This window comes from Parasteatoda tepidariorum, chromosome 4, assembly GCF_982258835.1.
Source record: "Parasteatoda tepidariorum strain Cologne lab strain chromosome 4, Ptep-v5.0, whole genome shotgun sequence".
Classification (NCBI taxonomy): domain Eukaryota; kingdom Metazoa; phylum Arthropoda; class Arachnida; order Araneae; family Theridiidae; genus Parasteatoda; species Parasteatoda tepidariorum.
In genome coordinates this window covers 99,134,771-99,154,565 of record NC_141758.1, presented here as the reverse complement: position 1 = coordinate 99,154,565, position 19,795 = coordinate 99,134,771, and the positions used below count along the sequence as shown (strand labels likewise).

General features: G+C 30.2%; 1 protein-coding gene across 1 annotated transcript; it reads right to left on the bottom strand.

Moving 5' to 3' along the window:
• Positions 1 to 327: 327 nt before the first annotated feature.
• LOC107450010 (uncharacterized) lies at positions 328 to 18,620 on the bottom strand. Its single transcript, XM_016065712.4, has 7 exons — positions 18,148 to 18,620; positions 11,403 to 11,597; positions 11,102 to 11,323; positions 7,372 to 7,548; positions 5,127 to 5,362; positions 3,331 to 3,496; positions 328 to 602 (listed from the first exon to the last, which is right to left on the bottom strand). The coding sequence occupies exons 1-7, from the start codon at positions 18,152 to 18,154 to the stop codon at positions 439 to 441; spliced, it is 1,167 nt and encodes a 388-aa protein (XP_015921198.3). The 5' UTR covers positions 18,155 to 18,620; the 3' UTR covers positions 328 to 438.
• Between the last annotated feature and the right edge of the window lie 1,175 nt (positions 18,621 to 19,795).

Here is a 19,795-nt window from a genome sequence, read left to right as displayed (position 1 = left end):
TAATAACTAGCAAAAAAATAAATAACTGTTACTAACTAATAAAAAATTAGTCGGAAGAAATAATTAATCTCTAAATAAATAAGCTTTTGTAGTACATATTATTTCATTTCACATTCAAAATTATTATCACAAACTATTTAACACAGTGTATTATAGGTTAGTAAACAATTCTTAAACTAATTTTCTTCATTGTGTGCCGTCAAATTTCGAAATCGTTAAAAGTGTGCCGGCACAAAAAAAAAAAAGGTTGAGAACCACTGTACTAGGGAATTGATATTTAACATTTATAGTGGTAGTTATGCCACAAGTCAATAAATTCAAAAATAATTAAGCTAAATTCTTTAGTACTGATTTTTTACAATTCCTAGGTTATATCACAGTGAAAAATTAAATAAAAAATGAAATAAAAGAGAAAATATAGCATGTTCTTTTTCGTTTTTACAAGCTATCCGATACATGCAATGAATTACTGAGGTCGTTAAACTCCACCAGGGAAGATCTTTTCGTTGAATAACCCCATTCTCTTGCACAAGAGAGGACCTTGCCAAGTCTTTCTGAGAGCTCTTCACGTTTAGCTTCTGGAAAGTGGAGTGACATTGTAGCTAATAAAAATAAGAGGATAAAAATAAAGTGAACAACTTACAAAAAAAAAAAAAAAAAAACATTTTTAATTTTTAAATAAATAATTGATATAAATTTTGCAATAAAAAATTACTTTTTATTTTACTTTGAAAAAAAAAAAGCTCATTTAAAACTGGCTTTTTAATGATGAAGATAGACTACATTCACTTCCCACTACTTCACTGACTAATAGTTTGAGATCAGGTTAAAACACAAAAATTGAAGGACAAACAGACTAGTACATTCAGGGTATCTGCTACATTTCAGATTTTCAAATTCATGACTTTCCATGACTAATTCCAAGAAATTTTCATGACTTAATGAAGCATTATAATCAGGGTTGCAAAAAACCCACCTGCCCAATAAAACCCGCTCAGGTTTTACTGGGTAAAACCCACTCTAAAGTGGGTTTTACTGGGTTTTTCTAAGATTGATTTCTTTTTTTATCCTCTGTTATATTAAAGAGCTATTCTATTGAAATATTTATGTAGTCTAGACTAAAAAAAATTAACCTATAGTGAAAAAACTAATTGTGTTGGAGACAGGAGAGTCACCTTGCGGACTAGATTTGACTGTATGGTCATTGATTATTCAATGCCATTTATTTGCTTTCTATGCAAAAAAAAATATATTTCTTCAAATATTTTTTAAGATTAAAATATAAATAAAAAGTAATCCTGTGTTAAAATAAGTTTGAAATGTGTGATGTATGTGAGTACATATAACATTTTGAATCGTGATGTCAGAAGAAACTTTTTTCTGACTTTCACATCAATTTATTTGTATTAATTATCTGTATGAAGTCAATTTATAAAATTAAACTTAATTATTAATATTAAAATAAGCTTTTTTAAAATAAGGTACTTATCCCTGCCTCTCTTTTGAAAAAGCCCCCATGAAAACATGAAAAACCCAGAAAAGTCCAATAGAACCCAGAAAAGCCCAATAAAACCCACCCAGGTTGGTTTTTTCTACAAAAACCCGGGTTTTTTGCAACCCTGATTATAATAGCAAAATTGAAATGATAGGTATAATCAAAACTGTTATACTCTTCATCTTCATATGTATTGATTTTAAATTTGAAAAACAGAGTAAAGAAAGAGTTGAAGCAATGAAATAGCTGAAAAAATAAGCTGAGCAAATAATTTTTTTCTTCTTTTTTTCTGCAGAATTATATTCTAAAGATACTTTTCTTGTTCATCAGAAAGAAAAGAAGTACTCCTGATTTTCCTGCCTGCTTCAGCTATAATTTTAAATTGATAAAATAAAAATAATAATAATTCTGAAATTACAGAAGTTTAAAAGATACTTCACTCTAGAAATGATGTTTTTTCTTTCATTTTTTAAAATAACACCATAATTTTTAAAGAACATGATAAAAACATTTTATATTTTAATAAAATATGATTCTGAGTGGGGATTTTGTTACAAATTCAGATATTCGAAACAACATGAAATTGGGGGGGGGGGGGGGGTTCCATTTTAAAAATAAAATTCTTTGGTGACCTAAATCCACGACTTTCCATGATGTTTTTTTAAAAGATAGTTAAAATCATGACAAATTTTGCTCAATACCGAAATTCATGACTTTTCAGGTGCGCGGATATCCTGTACATTAAGGCATGGTGACTGTGCAGGCAAAAGCCAGGCTTAGAAGAAAGTTCTTCATAAAAAAGAAAAGAAAGTTTTGATATTCTATTTTATTTCTGGCAATTCTCGGACACACATATAGATATATATTTAAATGTTTTATTCTTAATGTTATCATAATTTGACTATTTTCAAGCAATGTAATTTACAGCAGTGGAGCATGTATGGGTATCACATGTTTTTTTTAAATCAAACATTTTAACTTAAATGTTATTTTTAAGAAGACTTCTTTTTATTTCAAACTATTCTCTTAAATTTAAATCTATCTTTTCCTTTAGAATGTAATTATTGCTTTTTAATTTTTTTCCACAAATAAGCTGTATAGTAAGAGATGGTAAACTATGGATGGTGTTTTCTACACTAGGGAACGCTGCAAGCTCCATACTGCCTATACTTCCGGGTTACTGCTTCAGGTGTATTTTAAAGCCATTTGGCGCTCACAATACTTTTGTTTACAATGCTAAAGGTGCTAACACAAAAGTAAGATGGTGCACAGCTTGCAACAAGAACTTACAGTAATAAACAATTGGAAAGAGGGCAAATCAGGATTGCCAAAAAAGCGAGTTATTCAAAATCTAGCAACCATGTCACCTTTTTTAACAATATATCTATAAATAACTAAAACAAATTTTCACTTCAAACTCACCAGAATTACTTAATATCATTAATATTTTATTAAATACTGCAGATTTGAACTCAGAAATGATCTATTTACTTCCTTTATTGAAAACAAAATTATCTGTTTGAAAATATCGCCTCGCGGAATAAGCTGTAGTAAGCAGTTGCAAACTTTCTAACCGGAACTAGAGCAGGTATTGAGCTTGAGATTGTTATTATTTACATTTGTATTGAAAACAGCATCCATAGTTTCAACAACTCAATGATTAAAATCCTAAGCAATTAACTTTAAATATCCATTCTCTTTTTCACCAACATAGAACAAATGCCTCTTCATTTTCCATAAAACACACTCAATATAACCCTGGTCATGAAGCTTGGAAAAATTTAAAAAAAATTTAAATTCATTCTATTCATTGTTTAGAAATAAAAAATGCATACCCAAAAGCACATGATATATTTCCCTCAAGTCTTCAAGAGATTTCTTTCCCTTTCTCCCAAGTCTACTGTATTGCAGAGCAACATCTTTCGCAATAAATTTTTTTAATAAGTTAGTGGTAAAAAAGGACAATTGTTTGCCATAACATATATTTGAAAGGTAGCTAACCTAAAAGAAAAATAAAAGCAAAAAATTATTATTGAAGCAAAATAGACAGAAAAATTTTAAGGAACCAGTTTAAGCATAATTTAGTATTTATTGCTGTAAGACAAATTGCAATAAAATGTAAAGTAAAAGAGCAAGGCAAAGCTAACTAAATATACAAATAAATTTTACTAAAGTAAAAACTTTTTAAAAATTTATTTTTATTTGAGAAATTTAAGTAAGTTTAACTCACTTATTGTATGATTAACAAACAATTATTATGATGGTTATTTTACAAAATGTTTGGAATTAGTAAAATAATAAAAACTAAACTTTTTTTTTATTTTAATTTCCTTTTTTAAAAAATTTAATTTGAAATGAGTTTTGTTTTAGTCAAATTAAAAATTAAATCATTTTGTCAAAAATAAATAAGAAACTGCTTGTACCTTTCTAAATTTAAGTGGCTACAATAAATTGATTTGCTTTTAAAAGTGTCTGCAAAAAATTAAATATAGCACACGAAAAAAAAAAATTTCTTTGAAATATTATGTCAATAATTATTTATAACAGGGTTGGCAAGGTTTAGAACAGAATGGATTAATACACGGTTTAAACCGTCCTGTCAAAAACCCTTTTACTCAAATTATGTCACAATTTTATCTGAACAATATTTAAAAGGTAAAATAAGCATAGAACTAATAACATATTTATAATTAAATCTACTGGAGAATATTTGTTTTTTAAAGTATAATGTTTTATTAATATTTTTTGACTCTTCAATTTAAACATTAAACAAAGGAGATTAATCAGTAATCAAGTTCAATTGGTCCTCTTTAAATTCAATAGCACATAACTGAAGTTTGACCTTGCCAATCAGGTTAAGCTATTACGGACTAAGTGCTTGGTTCGTCATAAACAGGTTTATTTATCTATAGTACTGTTCAAGAATATTGTTATTTCATTCATGTTCAATTCTTTTAGCATAGTGGTGATACATCACCAGTGTCAGTAACTGAAACTGATGTTATGCCCTTTAAAACAGTTAATACATTTTTCAGTTATTTTGTATTTCCAATTTAAACTAATATATTTATATTTAAAAACAATTTTTTACTTAAATAGATGTCTTTTTTATCATCCAGTAAAGCAGAATTTATAACATTTTTTTTTTTAAATATTGTGAAAAATAAAAGGTTGATTTTTAAACAAATTTAGTATTTTTAAAAAAAAAAATTTTTTTTTAATAGTGCATTATTTATTCTTATGTAAAAGCATAATTTATCAGTATTAAAAGCATATTTATATTTAAAGGATAAGACATTCACTTTTGTCTGTCAATGAATTGTGGACCTTAAAAAATTATAAACCTTTTCCTATTATATAATATTATTTTCCTTTAATAAGTTAAAGTAAATTGCATAAAAAATATAAAATATTTATAGATACATGTAATTATTATGTGTACAATGATTACATATATAGAATTTTTACCTTTAACCAAAGTTCAAGGTTTTGAACACTTTAAGACAGTTTTACTCAGTTTACGACAGTAAAACCCATGTGTCCTGTCCAAAACTAGTTTAGGACGTCCAAAACCCCAACCCTGATTTATAAGTTAATCAATTAAAAAATACTTTAAAAATGTTATAATTACCAAAATTGAAGACAAATTAGTCTCTTCTGATAACTTTTGATTTAAACAAACTAAATCTTCATCTGTTTGGATTGGCAAATCAAGGTTCGGAATAGGATTGGAAGTAATGGGACTGGCAACCTTTTTTCCAGCATCAATTTGTAACCCTACTAATGTGGCATTCATTCGGGCATGCTCCTGCGCCAATTTTTTCATCTCCAGCCTCAACCGCTCCAATTCACAAAACAAACGTTTCACTAAATAAAAGATAAAATCAAATTTTAGTATTTGCACTTGCAGTAAACAAAATAAAGACTAATAAAGATAATTTGTATTGGATCTTAAAGAGACACCTTTATTCTGCCATACTTGACACTGTAGGGACTGCATCGTTCCCTGGAGTGACAAATGTACATAACAATTACTAGGGCACTTAAGCTAATTCCGTGACCTTAATGGTAGATTCCACACAATGCGTAACTATCATTGTAACATCAAAAAAAGACAACTTTAAGATGCAAATAGATATGATGATGTATGACAACATGGTGACAGAAACATACATTAGCTACAGTGTGATAGCTTTAGCAATAGGACATAAGCACTGAATAATAAGTGATTGCTAAGCATTGAGGTACAGACAAGAGCTCCATTTATGCTCGTAGAATTTACATTCTATAGATGCCAACAACTACATGCCTAATATGAACTATTGAAATCATTAAAAATTATAAATATATTAGAATCCATAATTATGACATAAAAAAACATGCTGTTGTTGTTACTTAATCCACTTGGCCCAGAACAAGGCTAGACCAAGAAGACCGTTCACCGACAGAAAATCATATACCATCGCCGGACCCTCCAAGATAAAAATTCTTCTATAGTCCCATACAGGACAGCAAATGATCAGGTGTAGCCTGGTGCACATTACATTTTAGGCATACAGGAAAAGTTCATGGTGAAGGAGAAGTGTGCAGCTTCTGTTGGTACTAGAAACGTGGAAGAAGACTGACTTTGCCCATTGCCTTTATGCTTTAGCTCGGTATAGTGGAATGGCCTAACCGCCTTGGGTGACCCAACCAAGAGTATAAAACTCCGGACGTACTTCACCCATTTCACCAGGGCCACCACCACGAGGCAGCATAATAGGACTGGGGGGGAGAGACATGATACGATGGATCGACCAAGATCTCTACCCCTGGGTGACGAACTGCAGGTTCATCGGAATAGGTGTGAACAAACGTCATAATTTAGTTAAGAACGTTTGTTAATTGGTGCAGTTGATCAATCTACAAAACGTTACATGGCATTTTAAAATTTGTCGAAAAATAGCTTACAACATTATGTAAAAAAAATATTTAAATGTTATAAGTTTATAAAAGACTATATACAGTAGAGCGCCGATTATCCGAACTGCTCGGGACCGAACGTCGTTCGGATAATGAAAAGTTTGGATAATTGGAAGGTTGTTTAAAATCTAGTTTAAATGATCATTATTTATGCATTAACTTGCCTTCACACTTTTTCCAGGTTTAGGACAGGCAGTACTATCTAAAATAGCTCTGCTTAAAAAGAAAATTTCAAATTTTAAATATTTTTATTTATTTTTTTAAAACTTTTTTTTTTCATTTTGAATATTTTTAATCATATTTGAGCTTTTTAAATTTTTTTTTGTCAATTACTGATTTAACCACATTTTTCTTTATTTTCATTACAAAAGAAATCCAGCAAAGACTTTTGTTTCCAAAAAGATGCTCTTTTTTGAGCAGCCATATCCCTTATTCTTTTAAATAGATCAACTGAACTGGATCAACATCATTTTGGCGTTCTAGTCAATTCATTGCAATATCTAATGAATTGCATGCTTCCATATGAGAAGGTCCACTATTTTGAACTTGATCACCTATGTCTTCCTCTTCGTCTGTGGAGTTTTGATTTTCATTCAAAATTTTAGCAACTATTTCATTATCATTTGAAATACCGGGACGTTTTCAGTGTCTCGACACCAGTTTTCTATTTCTTCTGCTGCATAACCTGGCATCTTTTCATCCGAATGATCTACTTTTTTCAGAATTTTAGAAAAATTTTTGATAAGTTAAAAAGTATTCTAAACTTTGAACAAAAAACGAATTCAGACATAGTTCGGATAATTGGACGTTCGGATAATAAGGGTTCGGATAATCGGCGCTTTACTGTATTAAAACAACTTTTATTTAATCATTATCAATAAGTAATGAAAGAAATAATTGAAATAACAACTCACTCATTCCAAATAATGAGGCAGCATTGGCTCCAACAACACCAATAATTTCTGGCACTGGAACTGCAACAGAGGTTTCTGGATACAAATTATTCAGCTCTGGCATTGCTGGAAACATCTCTGGGACTTCGCTGGAAGTCTGCGGAACTTCATCAAGGTTAATGGGAATTGATGGGGCCCCTACAAAAATGATAAATAGCAAACTAATCTTAGGAGTAAGCAAAAATTTAATAATACTTTAAAACGAGTCGAAAAAGTTAACTAATAATTTTATGAAAAATTAAAAAAAATTTCTAAAAAAACTATAACTAATACTTATTATACAGGCAGGGTAAAAGAATACAAAATATTTAATTCTAAATTGACAAAACTATCTTTGAAAGAAACGAGCTTAAAAGCAGCAGAATTTTCAAAAGAAAGAATAAATATAGCAATAAAGAAAACGAAGGAAATAAAAATATGACCACCGAAGCTGACGTCTTCAGGGGGTACCGGCCTTGGAAGCCATAAAACAAAACCTTTTCTACTGAGAGAGAGGCCAAATTAAATGCCGAAATTAACTCTCTCATTACCCCGAAGGTTTTGTAGAAGTCCAGGAAAAAATATAATACATAAAACCAATTCAGAAAAGAAATTCAAACAAAATCTTGAGAGAATAAATACTCACATTAAACCGGTCAAACAGCAACTTCACAAACAAATCAAATGTAAAGGAAACACTTAAAACAAAAGAAAACAACGCCCTCTATTAAAATGTGCAGAATGAAAAAAAAAAGAAGAGAAGAAAAAGAAAAGATTACATAACAAATTAATATAATGCTTAACTGGGGCTGCTCAGTTAAGACTTGAATTGTACCCTGTTAAAAGAAATAAAAAATCTAGTATTCTTCAATCATTTTCTTATTCAAAAAATTATCATTACAAAAGTTAAAAGGAAAATCATTATTACTCAAATTATTCAAAAAATTATTCACAGCCTCCTGAAAACTTTCAACATTATTGCAAATAGTTTTAATCCTAACCAATTGTGAAAAAACTAAATTTTTAAAATTTTTATTACACAGATTAGTATTAAAGTTGCAGAAAAAAATAACTTTAAATTTAAAAGCTTTTCTTTTATCAAAAACACCAATTTTAATTATTTTATCAACAATATCAATTTTAAAATCTAAATATTCAACATTTAAGCAATTCTCATTAGTTTTCTTCAAAACTAAATCTTTAGGATAAGTACTATAAATAAAATTATAATTATCACAATTAAACAAAATGAAATCATCAATATATCTAAAAGCATTAAATTCATTATACTCAAGAAATTTAGCATCAAAAAAATGCAAAAAAATATCAGCAAAAGCACCAGAAAAGGAATTACCTTGTGGAATTTCTATAATTTATTTATAAAAATCTAAACCATTAAAAAGAACATTCTCAAAAAGATTAAAGCTACATAAATCCAACCAATAAGACTTATCAATTTTCTCATTAAATAAATGCCTAACAAAAATTCCACTACAAATTTTCAAAATCAAAAGCATTAATGCTAGAAATTCTTGAGTATAATGAATTTAATGCTTTTAGATATATGGATAATTTGATTTTGTTAATTGTGAATTATAATTTTATTTATAGTATTTATCCTAAAGATTTGGTTTTGAAGAAAACTAATGAGAATTGCTTAAATGTGGAATATTTAGATTTTAAAATTTATATTGTTGATAAAATAATTAAAATTGGTGCTTTTGATAAAAGAAAATCTTTTAAATTTAAAATTATTTTTTTCTGCAACTTTAATATTAATCTGGGTAATAAAATTTTTAAAAATTTAGTTTTTTCACAATTGGTTAGGATTTTCTCAGTACCCTCAGTATGGTACTCAGATTCTCTTAGTACCGTTGAAAGTTTTCAGGAGGTTGTGAATAATTTTTTTAATAATTTGAGAAATAATGATTTTCCTTTTAACTTTTGTAATGTTAACTTTTTGATTAAGAAAATGATTGAAGAATACTAGTTTTTTATTTCTTTTAACAGGGCGCAATTCAGGTCTTAACTCAGCAGCCCCAGTTAAGCATTATATTAATTTGTTATGTAATCTTTTCTTTTTCTTCTCTTCTTTTTTTTTCATTCTGCGCATTTTAATAGAGGGTGTGTTGTTTTCTTTTGTTTTAAGTGTTTCCTTTGCATTTGGTTTGCTTGTGAAATCGTTGTTTGACCAGTTTAATGTGAGTATTTATTCTCTCAAGATTTTGTTTGAATTTCCTTTCAGAATTGGTTTTATGTATTATATGTATTTTTTCCTGGACTTCTACAAAACCTTTGGGGTACTGAGAGAGTTAATTTTGGCATTTAATTTCGCCTCTCTCTCAATAGAAAAGGTTTTGTTTTATGGCTTCCGAGGCCGGTACCCCCTGAAGACGTCGGCTTCATGGTTGCAAGTTGGAAAAAAGGCCAAGACTGAAAATTTTTTGACTGAAATACCTAACAGACACAATACCCCCTCAACATATGCAAACTATCTAAGAAAGCTTTACCATAATACATCAAGTTTAAATACTGTACAAAAAATATTTATTCATCTGTCTTTTGATAAAATAACAACAGGACATAAGAAAGTAGACCAATAACGTAGACCTAAAAAATATTTTTAAGGACAGAAAAAAAATTCCGATTTCCGTCTTCGAGTCAGTCTTTTTTCCGTCATACTTCCGCCTGCGGACATTTTCGAAAGACAGAAATCCGTCCTGGGGACGGAAGACTTGCACCCATGGTCGGCTTTGGTGGTCATATTATTTTTATTTCCTTCATTTTCTTTATTGCTATATTTATTATACAGACAGGGGTCTGTTTAGAAGAAATTTGGGACCCTTCACAAAGATCCTTCACAAAATATCTTTTCATAAAAACGAACCCTTCACAAAATATTTTAACTTAAAAACGGACCCTTCACAAAATAATTTATCTCTTAATCGGACCCTTCACAAATTTGTTTATCTTCAGTATTGTTTTATTAATCGAATAAACCCTTCACAGGGGGGGGGGAGAAAGACAGATGTAAATGAACTAAGTTTTGTCTTCGGCAGACGCTTCTTCCTTTATTCTTCCGAAATGAATATTCTGCGTTCAGCAGTATAGACTAAATACCAAATATTTGTATGTTGCATCTCTTATTTATTAGCAGCAATTGCTGTTTATCTTTTAAAATTTAATTTTTAATTACAATTTTACAGTGTTGAGCATAATCTTGTATCTCTTTACAATTTAAAAACTCCTTGAAAATGTTTTTTGCAATAACAGGACCCTATTTGCACAAATTCACAAAAGCAGAACTGAAAGAATGTGACTTAACGTTTATTTTATATTCACAAATTACGAGTAATTTTTTCACAATTTTACAAAAACGGGCCTTTCACAAAATGTCTGGACAGACCCCTGACAGAAATCTATAATTGCCAATCTGGCTTGATAAAATGAATATAGTAGAATTTTGCAATTTTTAATATTTTTATTAAAGCGCACTGTATACTATAGCATTAAAATTAAATCAAATTTGAACATATACAGACATCGAGAGTAATCTCAATGTCACTCTCTGCCAACATAGATTCCGAATAGCTTTGGGATGACTGCGCAACAGCCGGGATTTCAGTGGTAACTGTATAAAGTGAAATAAATCTTATATTTATAATGTTGACTTTAAAAGTGAAGATAAATAAAAATTAAAAAATATACTCACAACTTAAAGAGGGTGGGGTGTGTGCCTTAAACCTTTTCTTTCTAGATTTCTTAGAATTTGAAAAATTTTCCAGATCATCATCTGTACTGGAATCCTGCCTAAATCGTACAGGTATTTGCCGTTTCCTTTTTGTATTAGTTGTCTCATCTTCAGACGCAGATGACTCAAGATTTGATGTTTCTTGCGCTTCTTGAGCTTTAATGTGAGCACTTTTAAAACAATCTAAAATTAAATTTTTTTCTTTTTTAATCTTCGTAAAATCCTAATCAAAAAAATAATAAAAAGAAGAAAAAATACTAACTGGAGGAGCAAAGAACTTTAACTTTAAAATTCTCCCATTGGTCATCAGCAGGCAAGTTGTCCTGCAGATACTTAGTAATTTTACAAGTGGGCAACTTGCTGGGCCACTTCGCCACATTTTTGCCCAATAACCACTTAGTCGGTATGACTTCGACAGTGTCACTTTCTGTGAAATTCACAACAGCATACTTTTTTCCTTTGAAATAGATTTTTACATACAATAAAATTAAACATTTATATACACAGTACAAAAATCATGATGAAGGTATGAAGTATAACAATATACTTATAACAGTGTTTTCATTACAGAAAAAAAATGAGAGAGAATTTCTCACCCTTTCTCAAAAACAGGGTGAGATCTCAAAAAGTTAAGTGAGATTTCTAAAAATTAGAAAAACGCGAATAGACTTGGGGGAAAAAAATATTTCTTTAATTATAATACATTTTTAACATCTTCTAATTTTTAAAGCATTGAATATTTTTGCTGCATCATCATATGGAAAACGATCTATATCTACTTTTTCATCAGCTTTTCTCATTAGGTTGCTCAAATGTTTATCAGTCATTTGTATACGATATTTTGTCTTAATTCGGTTTTGAGTGCTAAATGACCTTGCAACAGATGCTGAACTATTCGGAATCACTTAGTAAATTTGTAGCATTGAAAAAAATTTAAACATCTTACATGAAGAAATCTTACACGTGGTTGCAGAAAAATGTGTTCTGAAAGGTGTTCCGTCATTCGGGAGGGGGGGGGGGAGCATTGTGTTCTGCTGTTCTCACCGGTTCTGAACTATACTGGTAAATAGGGAAGCTAGATAACAGAGATCCATGTCGAAAATAATGAAAGATCAAGGAAGAAAAGTGAAACGGATTTTATTCAAAATAGCAGAAGACGAATTTTTTTCCAAAATTCGCTAATTTTGAAATTGATTAATAGAGTGCGCAATCTTCTCGCGTTAAAAATTTTTTAATGCAAGAAAAGAAAAAAATAAGCGAGATTCTCGCGCTGTAGTGAAAACACTGTTATAATGTAAGATGTCGAATTAAGTGCATAAGCATATTTACATGATGAAACAAATTAGCACAATATTTCTCTAACTATTTCAGCTCTGCAAGCTGTTAAGTTCAAAGAAAAAAAGAAAAAATTGGTGACATCCTTCCCAAAACTGTTTAGAAAGAGTGCAAAAAAAAAGTATAAATGTTTTGAAGAGAAAATAAAAACAATAATTTATTATAACTTTATAGCTCAAAAAATGCATTTATAAACATTTTAGACAAGTTTTGGCTAGCCTGTCAAAGTGAAAAGAGGTCGCTATTTTATTACTCAAAATAAAAAAATGAATAATTATTCAAAGTATTAATTTTCCATTTAGAATAATTGTAAATAGTAAAATTACAATGCAATTGAAAAAAAAAAACACATGTACTTCACAATAGATTTTTAAAAAACTGAATCGCAACTATTTTCTTTCCGTTGCTAACACTATCAACATTAAAACAGAATTTGCAAAAATAATTTTTAAAAAAAATTTATATTTGATCAAAAAATTTTTTTTTCAATATATAGGTCATCATACAAAAATAAGATATACATAAAAATTCTAATTTCAAATTTTTTGTCTCTTATACTGATTTTTCATCTGCACATTTAAACTGTATCACATAATTTACTTGCTTTACGATCAACAAAGAGGCAACATCCATTTGAATTATACTGGCGTGCAATAGAAAAATCAAAAGTGACAAGAAATTCGCAAATGAGATTTTCACATACTATTTAATATTTTTATATAGAAAGCTTCACATTACAAAAAAAAAAATTCACAACTAAATTTTTTTTAAATCAGTTTTCCGAAAATTTATTTTAGCCTTGTTAACATTATCAAGGAAAGAGAATAGTCGTCAAACCACTTCTCTCAAAATCTTTTGTAGGGCAATATAAAAATAGTAAAATATTCAGAGTTTAATATTTCAAAAGTGAAAAACAGTTGAGCAAATAGGTAATTCCATGGTTTTGCAAATATAAATATTTTGTATTTGTTTTTATTTATTTATTTTTTGGATAATATGTATCTAGGCCAGGAATAATTAGTAATTTTTTACCGAATATGAACACATGAAAATAATTTTACTAAATGTGCAAGAAATATACAAATATATTTACAAAAAGTATGCAAAATAATAATTTCTAAATGTCCCTACACCATGGAATCGCCCAAATGTACAGTGAGAGTGCTTTTTCTAAGACCATACAAAATATGCAATGCTTCTTGCCCCTCAATTTGGTACATCACATTTTGAAGGAAAAAAAAATTCATACAATAGCAAATAAACACCTACATAAGAAAAATTTACAAATTTATGAATAAGGACTATAATTGTTTTTAACTCCCAGATACAAATACATTTTGCCAACACTTCACTAAATTTGACTGAAATGGGTTCATTTCCCAAAAGATCAAATTTAAACATAGCTGTAAGCTCTGAGTCGCATGGTTAGTTGTAAAAATAATCTAAGGTTGAAAACTGGTCACAGAGAAATATGCATTCGCCTGAAGATTTTCTTAAAATATGTCTTATTTTCATTAGTTTTTTATTGTTGAATTGTATACATGAATCTTTACAGTTGATTGTTGAAAATCTTCTATTATCAAACAAAACTGCACCATATTCACATTCAGATGTGCCATTGCAATAAGCATTCCGTACTAAGGGATGCAGCCATGTTACTTTAATGGCAAGTTCTGGGTTGAGAAAAGAAGTATCCTCTGACAAACATTTACTGATTTGAGCCAAATGCTTTGTTTTTGTTCTAAGAAGTTGCTTCAACTGGCCAAGATAGTTTTCAAATTTATACGCAGAAAAATTAGGCAAGCTTTTGTGTTGCCTAACATCATCAGCTAAATGCAGCAAATTATGAACATTATATACAATAGAAGCATCACCATAATATTTCTGCATGTCTTCAACAAAGGAGTATAACAATTGCTCAGCAAAGGTTAATGTAAATATTATTATTGCACAATAAAGGATTCGACAAAACAGATATGGCTGCATGTAAACATAGAAAATGTATATACAATGGTTCAGGCAAAATATTTTTCATAACAATGCAGTGTTTTCACTACAGCGCGAGAATCTCGCATATTTTTTTCTTTTCTCGCATTAAAAAATGATTACCGCGAGAAATTCGCGCATTCTATAAATCAATTTCAAAATTCGCGAATTTCTCTCATTTTGGAAAAAGCTTCGAATTACGTCATTTAGAATAAAATCCGTTTCACTTTTCTTCCTGGATCTTCATTATTTTCAACACTTGCCCCGTTATCCAGCTTCTCTATTTACCAGTAGGCATTGTTCAGAACCTTTTCGAACAACAGAACACAACCCCTCCGAACCACGGAACCCCTTTCAGAACACATTTCTCTGCAACCACGTGTTTAGTGTAGGTATGGTTTTTCATGTAAGACGTTCAAATTTTTTTATGCGCTAATGTAAGATGGACAAATACCTAGTAAAGGCAAAATCTTCAATGATGATGCAGCAAAAATATTCAATGCTTTAAAAAATAGAAGACGTTAAAAATGTATTATAACAAAAGAAATTTTTTTTCCAAGTCTATTTGTATTTTTTCAGTTTTTAGAAATCTCACTTAACTTTCTGAAATCTCACCCTGTTTTTGAGAAAGGGTGAGAAATTCTCACCCATTTTTTTTCTATGATGAAAACACTGCAATGGGACCGGTGTATAATAAAAATGTACGAAATTCAGTGGCCTTCCATCTAGCCACCTCTTTTAGAGATCTCGGCTGACGATTGAATTCAGAAGGCAGACATTCTTTTAATGAAGCAAGCTCTTTTGAGAAGCTTCTGTAGACTATATAAATACAGCAATGAAGAAAACGAAGGAAATAAAAATATGACCACTGAAGCCAACGTCTTCAGGGGGTACCGGCCTCGGAAGCCATGAAACAAAACCTTTTCTATTGAGAGAGAGGCCAAATTAAATGCCAAAATTAACTCTCTCAGTACCCTGAAGGTTTAGTAGAAGTTCAGGAAAAAATACATGTAATACATAAAACCAATTCAGAAAAGAAATTCAAACAAAATCTTGGAGACAATAAATACTCACATTAAACCGGTCAAACAGCGATTTCTCAAACAAACCAAATGCAAAGAAAACACTTAAAACAAAAAACAATGCCCTCTATTACAATGTGCAGAATGAAAAAAAAGAAGAGAAGAAAAAGAAAAGATTACATAACAAATTAATATAATGCTTAACTGGGGCTGCTCAGTTAAGAATTGAATTGCGCCCTGTTAAAAAAAATAAAAAACTAGTATTCTTCCATCATTTTCTTAATCAAAAAATTAACATTACAAAAGTTAAAAGGAAAAGCATTGCTACTCAAATTATTCACTTATTCGGCAACTGTTTGTTTTTTTGTCTCTTGCCATAACGAATCCAATAAAGAATTAACTTTCTTGTCACTCCCAAGTCAACCAGGTGCATAGGATCTAGAGGAAATTGAGAAACTAAACCTATTTCCAGTGAAGTAAGTGGAGAAATCCCATTGTAGTGTTCGTGATGGGCAAGGGAAAAAAAATCCTCATCCGCTCTTTTGGGACTTAACATTTCCAGAAACTTTACGTGTCCATCAACCAACAGTTCCTTTTTGGACACATTTCTCACAACCCCAAAAAGCATTGTGGGTTTTCACGCATTTAACCCATGCTCGAGCAGGAGCATCACAGTTAAAATGCTCTATGGAAAATTTAAAATTAATATTGTTCTGTTGAAAGCCATTATCTTTTAATTCCTTAACTTCCAAGATGGATTTTTCAAAAAACTGACTTTGAGACAGTGGTTTAGATTGGCCATAGTAACAAACAATGACAAATGGAGAAAGATAATAGATACCAGCTATCATTCCTAAAAGGGGCCAAAACTGAAGTCCAGTGCTCTTGCTGATAGGTAAACCGTCAACATGAAAACGCATATTGATTACTTTGTTAGGTCATAAAGCAATTAGATTAAGCAGGGGTCTGTCTAGGTTTCTCTGAGAGGTACCTATTTTGTAAACATTTCGACATAATTTGTGAAAATTAAAAATTATATTAAAAAATCACTACAGAAATATGGTAAAAATATGGATTTATCGTTTCTTAAGGAATACAAAAATAAAATTTTAAGAAAAAGTTTTTTGTGAAACTACTGTTTTTCCTAAAGTTGAATTTGTGAAGGTACCTCTAAACAGTAGTAAATTTGGCCTGGACAGACCCCTGTTAAGTCTCTTAAAATAGTTTGTTATACTGAAATAACAATATTCACCATTTTCAAGTTTCACAACATTCGACTGCCTAGCAGTTTTTAATAAAGTTCTACTATCAAGAGGTAGCTCCGGGTAAAAAGTACCTAACATTTTCAGCAATGAATTTAAAGCATTATGCTTGATTTTAAATCCAACAGCCCATTCTATCAGTTTGAACAACAAGGACTCTTCATCGCAAAGGATTAGTTGTGTTACAATTAGAAGGTAAACCAGATTCTAATTCCTCAATATCTGATTGACTAGAGCTCAAAAGTCTACTGTCTTGAGACTGTGATCAGCTAAAGTCACTTTCAGTATCAAAATTTATCACAGATTCCAAATCATTTATATTTTCTGCAGGGTCAGATTACCCATTACTAGGCCATGGCCTGGGGCCCCTTTAAAATGGATTTTTCGAAAATTAATTAAGAAAAATAAGAAAAACAATGATTTTTCAAAATATTATCATTGTTTTTTAGTTCTAATTTAATAAAATAAAGTAAAATTTAATTTATATTAAATATGCTTCCTTAAATGAAAAGATATATAAATACTTTTAAATTTGAATTTTAAAAAAATATATCAGAAAAAAATTTGATCTAAGGGCCCCAAAAATTCGAATGGCCTAAGGCCTGCATGCGTTTAATCCGCCCCTGATTTTCTGAAATACTGATATCATTGGATTCTATGATGGTAGTAGATTCATTCTCAGAATTTTTGTTTTCAAAAGCAGAATTTATGGGTTTGCAAAGTAATATAATTTTTTTTAAATAATTACTGTAGATTGCAAACAACTTATGATGCAAGATATATTTTGTTAATTAAGATAGAAATGCTAATAAATTATAAATTTCTTCTGCAAATAATTTACTTTGACAAAATAATACTTAAAATTTAGATGATATTTAATATATACTCGAACCAAAGTAAAACGAATATTGGAAAAAATTGTTTCGATCAAAACAAATGATTTTAAGTAAATTTTAACATTGCAAGGCATTTTTTAAATCAAAAATTTATTTGTTCTTAATATTCAGTTACATTAACACATTTCATATTAACTCGAAATATAGCAATCTAGCGTTGAAGAATGCTAAAAGGTAGATTAATTTTTTTTCACTTGGCCTCTTAAATAACGTAAATTAAAAATAAAAAGAGTTGAAAACTATTGCTTAAATTTGAATATGAACATTTTCATCTTTAAAATAATTTTACAGAGCACGTTTCGAAAGTAATATTTTAAAAGAAAGAAGGTCAGAATGCAGATAGAAAATCAAAACATAAAGTCTCTTAATGATCAATATCAGAATATACCTTTCAGACGAGGGCAAGAAGATATTAAATAATTTCGTATGGCCTTACTAACTAGAGAGACCAAAATCAACGGTTTTTCAACGTTCCTTTTAATAGATAAATGATTTTTTTTTTTTACCTGACATTTCCAAGGAAATAAATATCAGTAACAGATATTAGAAGTTGTTGAACAAAAGACAAATATGGCGGGCGTCTTATAAACAACATCAGCATCAGCATATCATCAATAAGAACAACTCAACTGTCTGTTCATCAATCACGAAAACGAAACTAACATTTTCTTGAGTTATTTAGCATAACATTGCATTGCTAAAAAAGATATTTCGTAGAAAATCTTATTACTTGTTTTCTTTTAGAAATAAATATTTATTTATTAATAATTTGAGGTGCCGTGGCACAAAAAAGTAGCACACAGCATCAAAAGTAATGAAATAGATGATACTTTTTAAAGTTCGAATACTAGTTAATCTTTCGTAATATTAGCTCTAATATTAGAATAAGATAGGATTCACAAGTCTTGCGTCTTCTAGCACGGCTGAATTATATTCAGTGGCGGATCCAGCGGGGGGGGGGGAGTCATGACCCCCCCCCAAAAAATCGAAAAAAAAAATTAAAAAAAATTTTTTTTTAATAGTTTGCAAAAAAAAAAAAAAAAAATTTAAATTTTTCAAGGAGACATAAGGGGGAATCTGAGTCTATGACCCCCCCAGGAAAAATTTCTGGATCCACTCCTGATTATATTGTATCTTTTTTATATTAGATGATATATTTTTGCTCCCTGGGATCTTCCGCAATAATTTCGTGATGAACTCTTCGTAGGGAAATGATTGTGGACTGATCTGTCAGTCATTTAATAACAAAAAATTCCCTTTGACGGTAATATTAGCTGTATTGTGGACTGATCTGTCAGTCATTTAATAACAAAAAATTTCCTTTGACTGTAATATCGTGTTCAGTTCTTCGGATAGCAACCAGGAAATGATAGGCGATCGCAACTCTCAAATGCGCCATCTAGGGAGAATACCGGTTGCATGTTTTTGGCCCTTTCCCTCTTCTCCTATTTTCAGTTTTATAGTAATGTACTACGATATTTTTTCTTTTCTTATTATTTTTGGTATATAATTGTTAAAAATATTCTTAAAATTTCCATGGAGCTTTCTTTTAGAACTAATGTTTAAGGTAGTTTTCAAGCCCATTTCCATCGACAATTTTATCTAGCACTGATATTGGACACGGTTGTTGTAGTTCATTTACGTCGCACTAGATCTGCGCAATGGGCTATTGGCGACGGTCTGGGAAACATCCCTGAGGTTGATCCGAAGACATGCCATCACAATTTTGATCCTCTGCGGAGGGGATGGCACCCCCGCTTCGGTAGCCCGATGACCTGCGCGCGAAGTCGAACATTTTACGGTAGCGCAGTTTAACGAGGACCAATACCGCACACCCTCGGTCCCTACGCAGACTGATCCAAGTGGTCACCCACCCGCACACTGACCGTAGCCAGTGATGCTTGACTTCGGTGATCTGCTGGGAACCGTGTCTTAACGATCAGTCCACTACGGGACGATATTGGACACGGAGTTTTAGCTATTATGAGTGCTCTACCCAATCGGAAAGTAGTTTAAATTTTAACTGCAATATTCCATCGACACAGACACTCATCGATCGAGATTTCATCAGAAAGACATCAAGATTCCATTGAGTAAACAAGTTTAATAAAATAAAAATGTTATTTATATTAAAAAAAAATATTTGTGAGTGAT

What these genes read in the sequence shown, in the direction of transcription:
- LOC107450010 (XM_016065712.4), bottom strand. An exon ending in TGCCTCATTATTTGGAATGA is followed by an intron (nt 5,363 to 7,371) that starts GTGAGTTGTTAT and finishes TCTTTTATTTAG; the next exon opens with TGAAACGTTTGTTTTGTGAA. An exon ending in CTAATTTGTCTTCAATTTTG is followed by an intron (nt 3,497 to 5,126) that starts GTAATTATAACA and finishes TTTTTCTTTTAG; the next exon opens with GTTAGCTACCTTTCAAATAT.